The 16,159-nt window shown below is 46.1% G+C and overlaps 1 protein-coding gene across 5 annotated transcripts in view; it reads right to left on the bottom strand.

Moving 5' to 3' along the window:
• Window positions 1–1,276: 1,276 nt before the first annotated feature.
• KIF24 (kinesin family member 24) overlaps window positions 1,277–16,159 on the bottom strand; it is a 60,019-nt gene continuing 45,136 nt past the window's right edge. For 2 of the 5 annotated variants that reach the window (XM_079927054.1, XM_079927057.1), the window contains 5 exons: window positions 11,877–11,948; window positions 10,054–10,163; window positions 3,917–6,088; window positions 2,446–2,635; window positions 1,278–1,915 (listed from right to left, as the gene is read on the bottom strand). In XM_079927054.1, the coding sequence (XP_079783180.1) occupies window positions 1,775–1,915; window positions 2,446–2,635; window positions 3,917–6,088; window positions 10,054–10,163; window positions 11,877–11,948 (2,685 nt within the window). In that variant the 3' untranslated portion in view covers window positions 1,278–1,774. Of the gene's footprint in view, window positions 1,916–2,445; window positions 2,636–3,916; window positions 6,089–10,053; window positions 10,164–11,876; window positions 11,949–16,159 lie in introns of all 5 variants that reach the window. The other 3 variants (XM_079927056.1, XM_079927058.1, XM_079927055.1) reach the window with 2 other exon arrangements.

Here is a 16,159-nt window from a genome sequence, read left to right as displayed (position 1 = left end):
GGATTTGCTGGGGATGGAACAGGAGCTAACCATTTTCTGTCATTTCAGTACTTTCTTCCAACTCTTAGGCCCATGGGACCCAGGAGCTGGCCCCCCAGTCTGCCCTGGTTTTTGGTTTGTAAAGGCAGGTGTAGACAAGGGTCTGTTTAAACTTGACCTAGCCCAGTCTCTGGGTCAAGGACATAGACATATGCCTTCCTGCAAGACTGACTGTGGCGGTGAGACAGGCTGGGCCTTCAGGGGAATCACTCAGAAATGAGGAACAAGCTCCTTGTCCTCTGAGCAGCATCATGCATAATTATGTGTTCCACAGGCAGGACTGGGATTCAGACTGCTTTATTAGCTCTCAGTAGTGCTGATGTAGCTGATGGAACTAGATTTATCCCTAAAGTTTCTTGTCCTTATACTTAATACTGCCCCACAGTCCCCCCTGTGCTCTTGGCTTGGATGGGTCTCTAATTTTTTTTTAGTGATCACGTGAGGAGCGGGTACAGAACCTTTGGGCTGGGAAGCACCAAGCTGGAAAGAGGCTGCCCTCTGGTGGTCAGGTCAGGCATGGCCATTGTCTCAGAAAGCCCCTCTTCTGGCCTTTAAAATTAATTAAACCCTTCTTTTAAAAACCTGTAAAAGTTATCCTTTACCTGTAGGAAATCAAAGTTTCATACCAAAATGGTGCCAGGGCCAAGGGCTTTGACATGAATTTCAACTTGATCCAGGGTAGCCTTGGTTAAGTGGGCCACCTGGAGGCCACTTGGTATTTCTTAAGCTTCTTTCTGCTAAAAAGATACAGAAGGAACTCACATGAAGGTGTGCGTGTATGTGTGTAGAACTGCTTTACTCCTCCCTTCTTTCACTCTCATCTCACACTACTGACCAGAGCACTCAGTGCCAAGACCCTGAACACAGGCCATTGAGGGGGGAGTAGATTGCCAGGGCAGTCCCGGATGAGGGTGAGGCTAGGAGACAGACTTGCCTGAGATAACTGCAGCTCTTCCACTATTCCGTGAGGGCGTGGGGGTGAGGATTCACAGACAGGAGCCAGAGCATGACGCAGTGGATGGTCCCAGCACAAGGTAGAGATTGGAAAAGAATAATGCAGTGACGCGAGCACCCTCTTCTGTCTAAATACTGGATTGCAGGGAGGGAGGGGAACTGGAAGCATAAAGCCTGTCCCACATCTGCTGCTATTAAAGACATCAAGGTTTATTCATTTTACATTTTCAAAAGCTAACTAAAGTCCCAAATCAATCTCCAAGGGCTGATGGGGCAGAGCTCACCCTCCCCCGCCCCACTAGCACCAATGTTTTCATTTTTGACCAAGTCCTGGAGAAAGGCACAGAATCCAGCTGATAAAACCTCTGGGCTCAGCATGTTATCTTCCCTAGCTTGTGACCTCAACACAACCTCTAGGTTACCACTGACCATCCCCCCATCCACTGATCCCCAAATTTAGAAACATCTACAGGGTTATTAGACCTGTGTTTCCACAGACAAGGGGTCAGTAAAGGCAAATCCTCCTCCAGTCCCAAAGAAAAGGGAGGGGCCTATTAAGTTTTTCAGGCTGATCTGTCCTTCCTTACAGATGCTCCTGTGCTTAGAATTGAGGGAAGGATGCTTGGCCCTGAGAGAGGGGCTGGGGCCCAGCCAAGGCCACATGTGGCTAGGGAGAGGCTAGCATGGGCAGGACCAGGGAGTGGGTTCTGATATCTGTAGGGGGACCTGGCAGAGGCCCTCCAGCTCTTGAGAGCCCAGCCACCACATACTGGATCTTGTTCTAAGACACCGCTGTCCTCTCAGGGGCCGCAGCTGGCCTGTGGCAGGCCAGGTATAGCTGCAGCTGGCTCCTCAGACTCTGGATGCACTTGGACTTCAGAGCCATGATTTCATCTAACTGGGTCACAAAATCTTCAAAATCCTGGAAAGGAAACAAAGGACAAGTGGAGCTTTTGCTGTTGCTGCCAGATCAGCTTTTCTAGTCCCTTCTCTTGTATGAAGATTTCAGAGCCCAGGCCCTTCCTCCAGCTGGAAAATCTGCAGGACAGTCACCATGGCACAGTGTGGGACCACTTTTCTACACAGAGAGGTATTTCGCAGGGCAGAAGGGTGGTTTTGTAGAAGTACCTCTGGTCTGCATAAGGCAAGTAAGTCACTGTTACCATCACAGGGAGGGGCACCAACAAGCCACTAGGAGGGCAGAATGGCAAAGAACAGAGGCTGGAAACATTTTGGCCTGGGAATGGGGAGTGTAGCACCATCTCCCACCTGTCCTTGCACGCCCTCAAGCCAACTCAGAGGGGTGGCAAGAGCAGGTCCAAGGCCTTAACAAGGTTAGAGTGTGACAGCAGACCCTTTCTGTACACACAGCTGCATCAAAAAAGGATGACTGTCAAACTAGCTGCAGGCTAATTCCCAACAACCCCTGAGAGTCCGGCCAAGACCACTTACATTAGGAGCCAGCTGGCTCATCAGGGTCTCCTCCTTGAAGCCCAGCTTGGCCATTTCATCCAGCTGTTCCTGGTGTGCTCGGATGAGTACCTGCCTGGGAACCAGAGGGGATGCTGTGGTCCTCCGGGCCTCCCATCTCTCCTGGGCAGCTTTCTGGAAGTGAGCCTCATTTCCAGGCCAGGAGCTGCTTCTGCCCAAAGAGGCCGAGGCTGTGACCAGGACCAGCTCCCCAGCACCTCCTGCCCCTCACCCATTCTTTTCAGGCCTTGTCAAGGGGCTAGGGGGGTACAAATGAGATTCTGAGAAGAGATGGGCTTCTGGAGCAGCCCCCTGCCTCCAGATACACTGAGGCACAGGGCTGGATGCTGCTTCTCCTCCACAGGAGCTGCCCACATCTTCCCTGCAAGAAAGCTCAAGGCTGTGCCACTGCAGCTGGCACACTTGGCACAAGGTAGAGCCAGCCACCTAGCCTGCTGTGATTTCTACTTTCTTTGGGGAGTTCAGGGACCAAAGCAAGGGGGTTTGAGCTAGAAGCTGGAGGATCTGCCTTCTGTCAGAAGAATCCAGCTAATAAAACCTCTGGGCTCAGCATGTTATCTTCCCTAGCTTGTGACCTCCAACCTCTAGGTTACCACTGACCATCCCCCCATCCTCTGATCCCCAAATTTAGAAACATCTACAGGGTCATTAGACCTGACTGTGTCAGACTCCACTGATGGATAGAGACCACGGAAACAGCAAGACTGTCTACCTTGTAGAGGTGCACATCCCTACACGCCCTTCTCTTCGCCCAAGGCCCAGGCCTGAGCCCCAGCGAGCAGCTGGCAGACGGTCTGCCCAGGTATCAGGAGCCCTAGCAGAGGGCCGCAGCCTCACATAGGAAGCATCTGTTCCCATAGGCCTGCCCTGCCTTCCTGCTCCTGGGCCTCTGATGCTGCTAGACCTCTTGCCCTCCTTTCTCTCACATTCTCAAAGGCTCTCTCATTCTGCTGTACCATCCACAGCCTCCTTCAGGGAAAGCAGCACAAATCACCAGCCCCTGTTTTTTACCTTCACCATCTTGGAAGGTGACCAGCCAGCCTTGGCTCTGGGGTCACAAGGCTGCTGCTGCTGTGTCCCTGGGGAGCACTTCCAGGAGCACAGGCCCAACAGAATGAAGAAGAGGATTCTGATCTCACCATAGGTCTTAGGCTTACTTATAGGGTCAGATCCTCCCTTCTTTCACTCACATCTCAGCTTTCCCAAGCTTCTTTCACTCACATCCCACCTACCCTACCTGGCAGGCCTGCTCCAATACATTTTATTCCTGCTGTTCATGTCAGATGCATCTAGGCAGGCTCCCTTGATAAGGTGGACAAAAAGCCTTTCTCTGAGCCAACCACAGCCATTCCCAGAACAGACAAAACATTCAGCTGTAGTGGGAGTAGGGGTGCCAAAGGGGCTCAAGTCTAGGTAGGAAAGTCCAACTTACTGTGCGTGCCCCAGGATGGGCTGACGGAGTGTCCTGGCAGTCTTGGGAGAACCTAGCCTTGCTAAGTACCTTGGGATTGGCCTGCGTTTGAGCCACGTGATGTCCTCATTGTAGCAAGAGAGCTTGATGGGATCTGTGGACAAATCCAGCTCCTGCCAGCCAAGCCCTACCAGGTGCTTTCTCTCCTGGGCCCAGGGCTGGTCAGCCACATCACTACTTCCTGTTTGGGGGATGAATGTAGGCCCAGAGTGGGGTCCCCCAGTATGTATGCAGCCCAGCTCTGTCTCAGCATCGCCATCATAATGCCCCTGGGAGAAGAGTGCAGTCTCTCTGCTTTGACAGGGCTCCCCCAGGTCAGCCTCCCTGTTGGGCAGCTTGTCAGGTGGGTGCTGATGGATGGGTGACAGGGACAGAGCTGGAAGATCACCCCCAGGCTTACTGTCGGGGGGAGATGATGAGAGCCACAGGTGCTCAGTTGCTGAAGACATTGGCAGGTCTGCCTCTTGATCACCAGATGACACTGTGTGGCCCACAGCTTGCCCCCCTGTGTCTGCTGCCACTAGACTGTGCGCAGCTCCATCCTGGGCCGACTGCTCCAAGGGAGGAGAGCCCTCATCATCTGGGCTCTCCAGGAGAGACATGGTGAGGGGAGCCATCAGTTCAGAAGCATGCTCAGAGCACGTGCCTAGTTCCCCTCTAGAGTCTTCTCCTTGGAAAGGGTTACTGTTTTTCATTGTTCTGGTTGCCACAGTTGGGCTATCTTCACTGACTTCTCTCAGAGGTGTGCTCACTGTGTCTCTTTGGTCTGGGGATCCAGGAACTGTGATGTGGGATAGTGAGAAAGTGCAACCATCTTCCTCCAGGGATGGTGAGCTGCCCTCAGCCTGCCGAGGAACCTCATTTTTGAAGGCATCCTGTCTGAGGTCAAAGGCTGGTCCGCCCCCCCTTTTCTGGTTATATACAAAGTCTGCCTGTGAGCAGTAAGGCTTCTCTGCCAGGTTTTCTCCAGGAGGAGGCCCTGAGGAGGTGGAGTCCTCCTCTCTGCTCCAGTCCAAGGGCACCTGACTTGGGCTGTGGCCGTGATCAAGTGCTATCCTGTGGCTTGCGGGGTCCCTGGAGTACATCCAGCTTCCAGTTAGACCCTTCTCGTCACCTTCTGTCCTGGGGCTAAAACACAGACTCTGCCGCCTTTCGGCTACCTGTTCCTCAGGACCTTGCTCCCTCTGATGAAGGAAGAACGAGCCTTCGCTATTCTCCAGGGTGTTTCCCTGCTTTGTGGTCCTCTGACAGGAAACATGTGAAAAAGAATCTTCACTGAAATCGCTGTCATCAAGGTCCTCAGCTTGGGCTCCATCATGGCTCTCACAACAAGAGTGGAAGGGAGGAGGGGTGTCATTCTGGAGCTGCCCCTCTGGAGGCCGGGACTGGCATAAAAACCTTTCCAGTGGTTGGTGCTTTAACTTCTGTTGGAGGAGAGGTGGCTGCTGGAACTGCTGGTGATAGAAGCGCAAATGTTCTTCCCTCTCCTTCTGATGTGGAGGGATGTCTGTCCAAGCTTCAGAGGCAGGCCTAGTAGGTGTGCCCCCCTTGCTGCCCTGACTGTACTCTACTAAGTGATGGACGTTGCCAAAGGAGAGTTCAACTCGTGACACAAGCTGCTTTTGCACTGGCTGCACAGTCTGCACTTTCTTGCACCGGGAAGGCAGCTTACCACGGACTGCTTCTTCTCCTGGGCCAGGGGCCCTGCTTCCCCACCCGAGGGCAGTTTTGTTGCCGATTGGATTTTTCTCAGAGCATGATGCAGCTGATTCTTCTGCCCCTTTTTTGGCTAAATGTCCAGGCCGCATGGTTCCTTTGATAGAGCTAGTTTGAATGACCCACTCTTGGGGAGGACTCCCTCTAGAGCCACCCCTTTTACCAGGAGCCTTAGGTACAGAAGCAAAAGGGATATTGGCTGGGTGACTGGCCAGAGGATGGGCCTTCGTTCTCGTGGAGTCAGGTGCCACTGTGAGTGACTGTTGGAGCCCCAGCTTGACTTTTTTGGGAGAACACTTGTCCCCTGGCAGGGCCACAGGAGAGCTCTGAATTCGTTTTGGAGAAGAGTTTCCAGATGTTCGATTTCGACTGCTAGCTGAAGTGCAACATTTAATGCCTTTCTTTAGTTCTTTGACCCTGTAAACGACCATTTTATGTTAAATGTGCATTCTTGCATGTTCTGTAACTTCTTTCCTATAGCTTTCAGGGAAAACAAAAACCAAAGAAAACTATTACAAGGACTGGGAATTACTTTTTTTTTTTTTTTTTTTGCGGTACGCGGGCCCCTCACTGTTGTGGCCTCTCCCGTTGCAGAGCACAGGCTCCGGATGCGCAGGCTCAGCGGCCATGGCTCACGGGCCCAGCCGCTCCGCGGCATGTGGGATCTTCCCAGACCAGGGCATGAACCCGCGTCCCCTGCATCGGCAGGCGGACTCTCAACCACTGTGCCACCAGGGAAGCCCCTGGGAATTAGTTTTTTATCTGGGAGAGAAATGGAGGAAATGGGGAGATTCTATTTCAGCATGAAATACCTCTCTTTACCTGAACAAAGAAGACCAGTGTCTTCTCTCAGGATAGTAGTGTGCATCCAGTATTCCATGATCAGGAGAGTTCTGGAAATACCACAGTCCCATGTGAGGGCCAGGCCAGAGGAGCTAGTCTCAGAACTATGCCCACGCAGGGCCCATGCCACGCTTCCTGAAGATCGGCCAACTCAGGAGCCTAGTGTCTACCCCTTACCCAGTCTTCCATAATCAGAGTCTTCTTTTCCCTGCAACCACCTCCTTTCAGGCTTCTCTGAGAAAATGAGTTCCCTCGAACCTGCTGGGCACTTCAAGAAGCAAAAGCCCTCTGGAAATAAGCAGGCTTGTGCTAATTCCATTAAGGGAAAAATGACCTGTCTATTCACAGGGTTTCTCAACCTTAGCACTAGTGGTGTTTGGGGTCAGATAATTCTGTGTTGTGGGGAGCTGTCCTGTGGAGTGTTTAGCAACCTCCTTGGCTTCTACCCGAGATCCCAGCAGCATTTCTCCCCAGTCACAACAATCAAAATTGTCTCCAGACATTGCCAAATGTCCCCTAGGAGGCAAAATCGCACCGTAGATAGAGAAATAGAGAACCATGCTCTATTTTACAAGGGAATTTTAGAGAGCATGGAAAAATCCAGAATTAAGTCTCTGCTAGGATTCAGTTGCCAAGATCAGAGTCTCTCACTCTGTGATACCTAAAACAAAATACAAACAGTGTAAGAATTTGGATTTACAAGGAGACATCAAGTAAAATGTGACTCTCCAGTAGTTTGTTCGTAGATTCTGTGTTGAAATCCCCTAGGTGGGAGCAGTACTTCTGCCTGGGAGCTCCCAGAAAATGTCTTTTCCATTGTTTTGATTTTAATCCACTCAATAGTAGCCAAATGACCCCTCTGGCCATTACTGAAGACCAATATAGTAAACCTGACACTGAGACTTGACTTAAATCTTCCTTTTAGGTCTGGGAGGCAAGGCAAGCAGATAACACAGTAAGCAAAGAGACATAGGATGTGACTAAAGACACGTGAATTGTGTCCTTGGGCCTTTGCTGAGGTATTGCAGTAGGGCATACATCCACGGAATGGGTCGAGAGGTCCCACAGCAAGTCTAGATGGTTCCAAATTACTTCCTGTTATAAAAATCTGAGCTATTAGTTTTGTTAAAAGAGAAACACCAAAATCTCCTCCTAGCAGTCATAGTAAATAATTCTCGAAACCTGAGGGTGCCGGAAGAAATCTTACAGATAATTTTTGGTCGTTGATGCTAAAGGCTTCCAGTGTACTCTACCTTTTACCAAAATCACTCCTGTTACTGAGTTCTCTTCTGATACACCTGTTAGGGGTCCAGCTGGAACTTTATTTTTGGACTATTTAGCAACATTCTTCTAGTATGTGCAGAGATGAAAATTTTAAATCAGAGGAAAATTTTAAATAAGCAATACAATCATCCTCATCCTGTGTGTGTATGGATTGTTACCGACAATTAATTTGCACACATAAAACAAATGACTTTCATATTTATTTTCAATAATTTGTCAGACTGCTTTAAATGAAAGAGATTATTTCTATTATACTTATTCTATTTTTTAACCAAAATTATTTCAAATAATTTCTCAATCGTACTCAATGCATCCCCTCTGAGAAAGGGTTACTTTCATCCTCCGTTACTGAGGCACTGAGAGGAAAGTCTTGTTCTCTGCTCCTTAGTGATGTTCTTACTTCAAGTACTTGGTATGTCTGTGATTTGGGGAGTGAATGGGGTTATGAAACAAGACTGACTTAGGGTTAATAATTGTTGAAGCTGGGTAATGGATACATGGGGGGAAAGAACCTGAAGCCATACTGGTTTTTGGGGAACAATTTTGGATCATCCCATGTCTTCTATCTGATCTCAGTCTTCACTGTCTTCTAGTAGTGCTAGGGTGCTGGCATTAGGAAACCATGCAACAAGAAAACCTCCTCGAGGAAACTCATGCCTATTATAGGCATACTTCATTTTCTTGTGCTTTGCTTTTTGGATAGTGCGTTTTTTTTTTAACAAATTGAAGGTGGGTAGCAACCCTGCATAGAGCAAGTCTATTGGTGCCATTTTTCCAACAGCATTATTTTTAAATTAAGGTATGTATATATATATTTTAAAATCACTTTACTGTGATCTTTGATCTATTGTGGTGGTCTGGAACCAAACCTGCAATATCTCCACAGTATGCCTGTAATATTACTATTGTTAAAGTTAACATATAATGAGTGCTCACTATTTGCCAGGTGTGGTGCTAAGCCCTTCAAACATATCGCATCAGTGATTCCACATAACTGTTATGAGATAGGTGCTATCATTATCCCTGTTCACATTAAGGAAATTGGGGCCCAGAGAAGTTGCAAATTTGTCCAAGACCACTCAGCTAGCTAGTGGCAGAGGCAGGGTATTGGCCCAGATAGTCTAACTCCAGAGTCCACTCTGGTAGCCACTTTGTAAATGATCTCTCCTATTTAAATGAGATAAGGTACACAGAGAACCTCACTCAAGCCCCCAAGCCCAGGAGGAGCTCCTCCTTTCATTCACAAATATTTATTACACAGCTACTAGGTACCAAGTACTGTCTGGGCAGGAGAGATACAGTGGAGAAAAAGATAAGGTTCCTGTTCTCACGGAACTTAGATGGTAGCTTCTCTTTCCTTCCCAATGAGTTTCATTAAATGCCATGGATACTAAAGATTCTTCAACAGTAATTAAAAAAAAAATCCAACAGGTTCCCCTCAAATAGTTTGTTAACTTTGGAGATGGATTCTTGGGAGACTGAAGAGGAGGTGTTGTAAGACAGGACCAGCAGCAAAGCAGCCAGAGGAAAGAATGGTAATGAGAGCATTTTCACACGTGAAGGAGACACGTGACCCCAGGGTAAGAGATGGGAGGGACCCTGGCAGATACCAAAGTCACTAGAGCCCTGACCTGGCAATAAGAGGTGCTAGTTCTGCCACCAACTCCCAGTGAGCCCTATTAATGTTTCCACCCTTTTCTGGGCCTCAGTTTCTCCTTCTATAACACAAGGTTGGTCTCTTCTGGACCTACACAGCTCTGAGTACTTCTGCCTTGACAAGTAATAGGTATTCTATCCCTAATAATTAGAGCTGAGGCTAGCAGGAAGAAAATCTCACTAAGCCTTCTACTCTGGAGAAATATTTCATCCCCCGCTAGCCATTTAAACGCCACTGATGGGGAATTCCCTGGCAGTCCAGTGGTTAAGACTCCACGCTTCCAATGCAGGGGATGCGGGTTTGATCCCTGGTTGGGGAACTAAGATCCCACATGCCACGCAGCGTGGCTGGAAAAAAAAAAAAAAAGCCACTGATGGAGTTGTCTCCTAAACAAAGGAGCGTGTCACCTTCCTCTTGTCACATTCACGCTTGTAAAATGGCAGGGCCTCCTACGTCACATTCTCCAAATGACCAATTGCACATTCCCCTGGCAGTAGAATTACTGTCCCAAGAACAGGCTTGTGGAGCTCAAGGTCAGATCCTTGTGTGTGTATCACACACACATACACACACGACCCGCCACCTGAAGGGGACTCACCGGTCAGCATAGCGCAAGGTATTCAGAGTGTGTTCGGTGGCCACATGGCTTGGCGAGATGTTGGCGATCATGCAGGTTTTGGCATTGCCAATGAAAGAGTCCTTCAGAACCTGTTTGAAACAGAAGGCAGGTCAATGAAGTCAACTAACCAAGGGCCTACTGACTACTTACTGTGTGCAGGACACTGGGCCACAGTCACCCTCACCCCCTTCTACGAAAAGGTAATTCACAAAAGGAGAAACACAGTCAATAAACAAAAGGTACTCACTTCACCACTAATCAAAGAAATGCAAACAAACCATTTTGAAAAACTAAAATTTTTGCACCTATAAGATTAAGACTCATACTACCCTGCTCTGCTGAGGGTCTAGGGAAAGGGCGCTCTTGTACACTGCTACACTGCCTGTATACCGTGTAGCATGAATTGGTACATGCCTTTGGGAGGGCAGTTTGGCAATATGGTAAAAATTTGGTAAAAAATGTTCACACTCTTGGTTTGGCAATCACACTTCCAGGACTTTATCCTAAAGAGATAATAATTGCTCAGTTGATCCCCCCCCAAAAAGTATACACAGGATATTCATTACCTTATTATAATAGTAAAATTTGGAAAATCTACAAGTCTATAAACAGGTAACAAATTAAATAATTGTAAACTGCATACAACCATAAAAAATAATTATGTATATATGTACTTAGGTACCTGGAAAGATCTAAAACTTATGTTTGAGTGAAAAAGGTATATTATTCTGTAAGTGGATCCATGTGTGGAATTATTTTTTTAATTAAATAGGACACAATTTCTGGGGATGGAGGACATGTTTTGAAAAATAACAAAGCCAATGTCAGAATCAGGACTAACCACCTATAAGAAGGGTTTCCTGGATCCCTGGTTGAAATCATGTTTGAGAAGAAACAATCTAACCCAGTTCTGACTAGTAAGGAGCTATGTTATTATAGGTTCTGCCCCAGGTCCTGTGGGGCTGCCGATCTAGCTGCACAGGGTGAAAATCTCTCCCAGAATACAAAGATCCTCACCTAGACTGCCTTCTACCTAGTCTGTCCCTACTGTGCATAGGATTTGGTGCAGAAGGGAACCAGGGGCACCCATAACTGTCTTCACAGCTGTTTGTACCTAGGCAGACCCCTCCGTGGGCCACTCTTCTGCAGCCATTATAGATGCACACTTATTGGCGTTTCCCATTAATAAAGAAGCACATTTTCGTGACAGAAAAATGGAAGAAAAAAATTACTTATGGTTCTACCACTCAAAATAATCAGCGAACACATGCATAATTTCTGTGTAGTTTTTTCTTCTCATTTCATATTTTTAAACTATAGATCTTGGTCATCTTTCCTGTCAGGACATGTCAAAAATCTATCTCATTCTTTTTAACTGCAGCTATTATTTTTTGTCTTGAAACACTGGTCTAAGTCTTACAACTAAGAAAGTACCAAGTACAGCTGCACTACCATCCCCTTCAAAGGCTCAGAGACTCCACTAAATCAACAAGGTTTCTTTACATTAGAAATAAGCAGAAAGCTGTAGGATGGTGACCACTGCTGCCCCGCAGGGAGCCTGGCTGCTTCGTAGTGCAGGTATCCCTGCCCGAGGATGCCCCTTTCTTCTCCAAGACTGAGAGCTCCTGGAAGGAATGTGACTACTCCCCCTCCTCTCTCTGCCCCCTCCCTTCCCCCTCCCCCCTCCCCCACTCCAGGGAGCATCACGCCTTGCTGGCAGTGGATGCTCTGCTGAAGGAATAAATGAATGGAAGAAGGAACACATGAGTGAACCAGAACTCAAAGCTCATATATAACTTTACCTGAGTTAATTTGCTTTGCCTGAAAGGAGTGTGAGTGTGTTCCTGATCCAATGCACGGATACATTCCTTCAGCTGCAAAGTGGTAGAATAATAAGCACATCAAATATCACATGCAAAGTGAGAATAACAGATCATATTTTTCTTAAGTAAATCACAGTCATGCAATTCCCAAAAGGAAGTCAAAATGCCGTGCTAGTTTCTCGTTCGACAAGAAAAATCAAGCTAGACTGGGAAACATCATCCTGTGCTAGCTGTGCCTAGTTAAGCCCCCCCCCCCACCACCAATTTAAAGGCTGTGATCCTAGAATTAGCCCTGATAGTGTAGAACAGACAAACCCAGGGACATTCCCACAGGTCCCAGAGTCCAGCTTACATGGTGGCAGTTCTGGCTTGCCAGCTCCCTTTCTCTCCTCTTCTCACACTCTTCCCAACTACAAGATGCACTTAAATAGAAAGATACTATACTACTCCCCCGCCTCCCTGCTCACACATGCACACCTATAGGTATGGACTCAAGTGCAGATTCAAGTTGTCTGGATGGGACAGGAGAAATTCTAGAGTCAGAGCTGGGAAGGAACTGAGAAATCATCTAGGTCTACCTCCTCATTTAAAAACAAGGGGGGACTATGGCCCAAAGGCAAGGGCATGTCACTTGCTCCTGGGCAGAGCCCCTCAAAGAAGTGCTCATTGGATATCACTAGTGCTAGCAGAAACCTGCATATGTAGATCTCTAGGGGCAACATGCCTATCAGAAAGAGCAGGGGTTGGGGGGACAGGATCAGGGAGGAGAGATCTTCTATTTCTGAGTCCTGCATCTCCGCTAGGTGGCAGTAAATGAGAAGAAAGGCAGGGAAAAGAATGGAAGGAATCCCTTGGCAGTGCCAGTTCTGGGAGTTCACCAAGAACAGGTAATTAGCTTTGAGAGTCTGCTGTGGCAGCAGCTACAGATGCCCACAACTAACTCCTCTCTATCTAAGAAGCTGCCGGGTTATAAGAAGGTATAAGGGAATTTCCTCTTTTATTACAAATCAGTCCAATATCCCCAAACTTTAGCACTGGGAAGATTCTCTAGAAGGGACGAGCAGGTACCCAAACCTGGTCCCTGAGTTACACCTGCCCCTTATGTACTCAAATCCAAGTGTGGCTATCAATTCTCTATGAGCCTTTGGGTCCCTTTAGCCTTGAATCAGAATGGAAAGTAGACTTTACTAAACTCTAAGGGAAAACCAAGGGAAGCACCCAGGAAAGAAAAAGGGGCACCTCTGTGCACCTCACAAAGCACAAGATTTTGATCCTATTCCATAAGGCTTGTTCTCAGGCCCCTTTACATGCTATCGCCCATGTGAGACAGACACAGTCAAGCCCCAGAGGGTTCTCCAACTTCACAGGTACTTCTTGGGTTTCTTGGTTAATTCCTGGACCATAAATTTAAATATGAGAATCAAAGATTTCTAGCTAGAGGCTGTGGACCCTTGGCCAATTCACTTAACCTGAGCTTCAGAATCCTGATCCATAAAGTGGGAATAAGAGAACCTGCTTTGTTGTGAAGGGTAAACTGACTAGCATATAGTACATGCTCAAATATATTGGTTCTGGGGCTCCTTGGAGAAATGGTTGATTCCAGGGCTAAGGCAGGGAAGAGTGTGTGACACCTTATAGTGCCAAAAGACAAGGAGCTGCTCAAAAAATGATGGGGGCATGTCAAAAGGATACAGAAACCAACCTGAAAGAACTCCCAATGGCCATCTGGGATAATTTGAGCAAGAAAATAAATAATGATAGAAATGGATTCTAATTTAGCAAATAAAAGAAATATCCATTTACTATTCTTTTTTTTTTTTTTTTTTTTTTTGCGGTACGCGGTCCTCTCACTGCTGTGGCCTCTCCCGTTGCAGCTCCGGACACGCAGGCTCAGTGGCCATGGCTCACAGGCCCAGCTGCTCCGCGGCATGTGGGATCTTCCCAGACTGGGGCACGAACCCGTGTCCTCTGCATCGGCAGGCGGACTCTCAATCACTGCGCCACCAGGGAAGCCCTCCATTTACTATTATAACTAAATAACCAAATAAATAAATTAAAGAGAAAAAACAGCTCTTTCTTACAGTAGCATTCTAACTAATTAATGTAGAATGATGAACATAGAAAATCCCATCAGGTAAACACCACAGTAATAATTGTTGCAGGTAAGAATCATCAATGGATACTAAAATTAGGCAGCAAAAGTGTGATGTAAACAGGATATTTGCATAGTTTCAAAGTACCTCTCCATAAGATACTTATTACAAAGGGAATAATCATAACTTTACAGTGGAGTAACCTAGCACAAACCACCTTAACTCAGTGATCAAGTTTAACATCACCAGTAATAAGACATATTGACTGATACAATACACTGAGAAGTATACAACTTCTGTGGTATTCTTGCTAAAAATTCATTATCTCAATCTAATAATGAGAAAACATTACGCAAACACAAATTCAGAGACATTCTGCAAAATAACTGGCCAGCATTCTTCAAAGGTGTTAAGGTCGAAATTGACAAAAACTGAGGAGACTACAGACCCATGATAACTAAATGTAACATAGAATCCTGGACGTGAAAAAGAACATTAGTGGGACTATTGATGAAATTCAAACAAGGTCTGTAGATAGTTAATAGTATTATATCAATGTTCATTTCCTGATTTAGATTACTATAGTTATATAAGATGTTAACATTAGAAAGGCTGGGTGAAGGAATGCTACATGTTTATTTCTGTAACTTTTTTAAAATCTAAAATTATTCAAAAATTTTAAACAATAATAAAAAGATGCTGATTCTCTCACCTCTCTCAGCCTCCCAATTTATCCCTCATGAGGCCTGGAAATGTGTCTAGCTGGAGATTTCAGTTCTGATCAAAAGGACTTAAATACTGTGGAGGGGCACAAGACAGGACTATGCATCTATAAGAAGGAATGAGGGTCTCTGTACACAGCCATGGAGTGAGCTCCAGGATACTGTTAAGTGCAAAAAGTAAAGTGTTTACAGTATGCTACCTTTTATTTTTTCCCTCCTGAGAAAGGGGTGAATACAAACATATATATTGGTAGAAAATCATTATCTAAGGGGAGGGAGGTAACAGGATTGAGAGGACAGGGTTGAACACTAGACTTTTCTGAATGTGGCTTATTTTATAACTTTAACTCAATACAAAATTGGTAAGCTTAAACACACAGAGAAGAATTATTTCAAGTGACTTTGCAACACAGTATTATGACTGTACATCCCTAGTGGGATACAATTTAAGGGTAAAAAGGAAACTGCAAAGAAATCTTAATCTGAATTCAGTAATCATATTATGAGTAATATTAACATGATTTGGGTATACATATGTATTGAAGTAGAGCAAATAAATTATATTAATGTTGTTAGGAACTAAGAATTTTAGCATAAGAGAAAAGGGAGGGAAATATAAATTTTAAAAAGTTAAGCAAAAATCCTGCAGTCTTAATTTTGAATTAATTTATTAGTATGAATCCCTGATATACTTTTACCTTTAAAAAAAAATATCTAGGGCTTCCCTGGTGGCGCAGTGGTTAGGAATCTGCCTGCCAATGCAGGGGACACGGGTTCGAGCCCTGGTCCGGGAGGATCCCACATGCCAGGGAGCGGCTGATCCCGTGCGCCACGGTTGCTGAGCCTGCACACTGGAGCCCACAAGCCACAAGTACTGAAGCCTACGCGCCTAGAGGCCCAGCTGCGCAACGAAGAGTAGCCCCTGCTTGAGGCAACTAGAGAAAGCCGCGCGCAGCAACAAAGACCCAATGCAGCCAAAAAAAAAAAAAAAAAAAAAAAAAATTTCCAAGCTCTGTCCACCAAAAAGGCCTAGTAGCGAGGACTAACAGTGGTAGTAAGTACCACTAGCACTCTAAATGGTCTCTAAATACCATTTCCCTCTAAAAACCAAGGCTTGTTGAAGAAATGGCTGATTCAAGGTCTGGGGAAAGAAATGTACAAGATGAGCCTACAACATCTTGTCATACCAGAAAGCCAGAGACTAGTAGGAACATATTTGAAAAGACTCCCACTGGCCAAAAATGTGTAATTTAAGAAGAAGAAGAAAAAAAGATGACAATGTTTATAATAATATGAAAACAAACAAAAAAATAAACAACAACAACAAACTCATGGTCATGTTTAGGTTACCAGGACATCAACTCATTCTGAAAACTGGTGAGTGAAGGCAAAATATCAAGCATTTATCTTGCCTCTGTTGTATGAATTATATTTCAGGATAATCAGA

This window comes from Stenella coeruleoalba (assembly GCF_951394435.1).
Source record: "Stenella coeruleoalba genome assembly, chromosome: 7".
Lineage (NCBI taxonomy): Eukaryota > Metazoa > Chordata > Mammalia > Artiodactyla > Delphinidae > Stenella > Stenella coeruleoalba.
The sequence above is the reverse complement of the archived record's forward strand: the minus strand, read 5'-3'. Positions and strand labels throughout refer to the sequence as shown.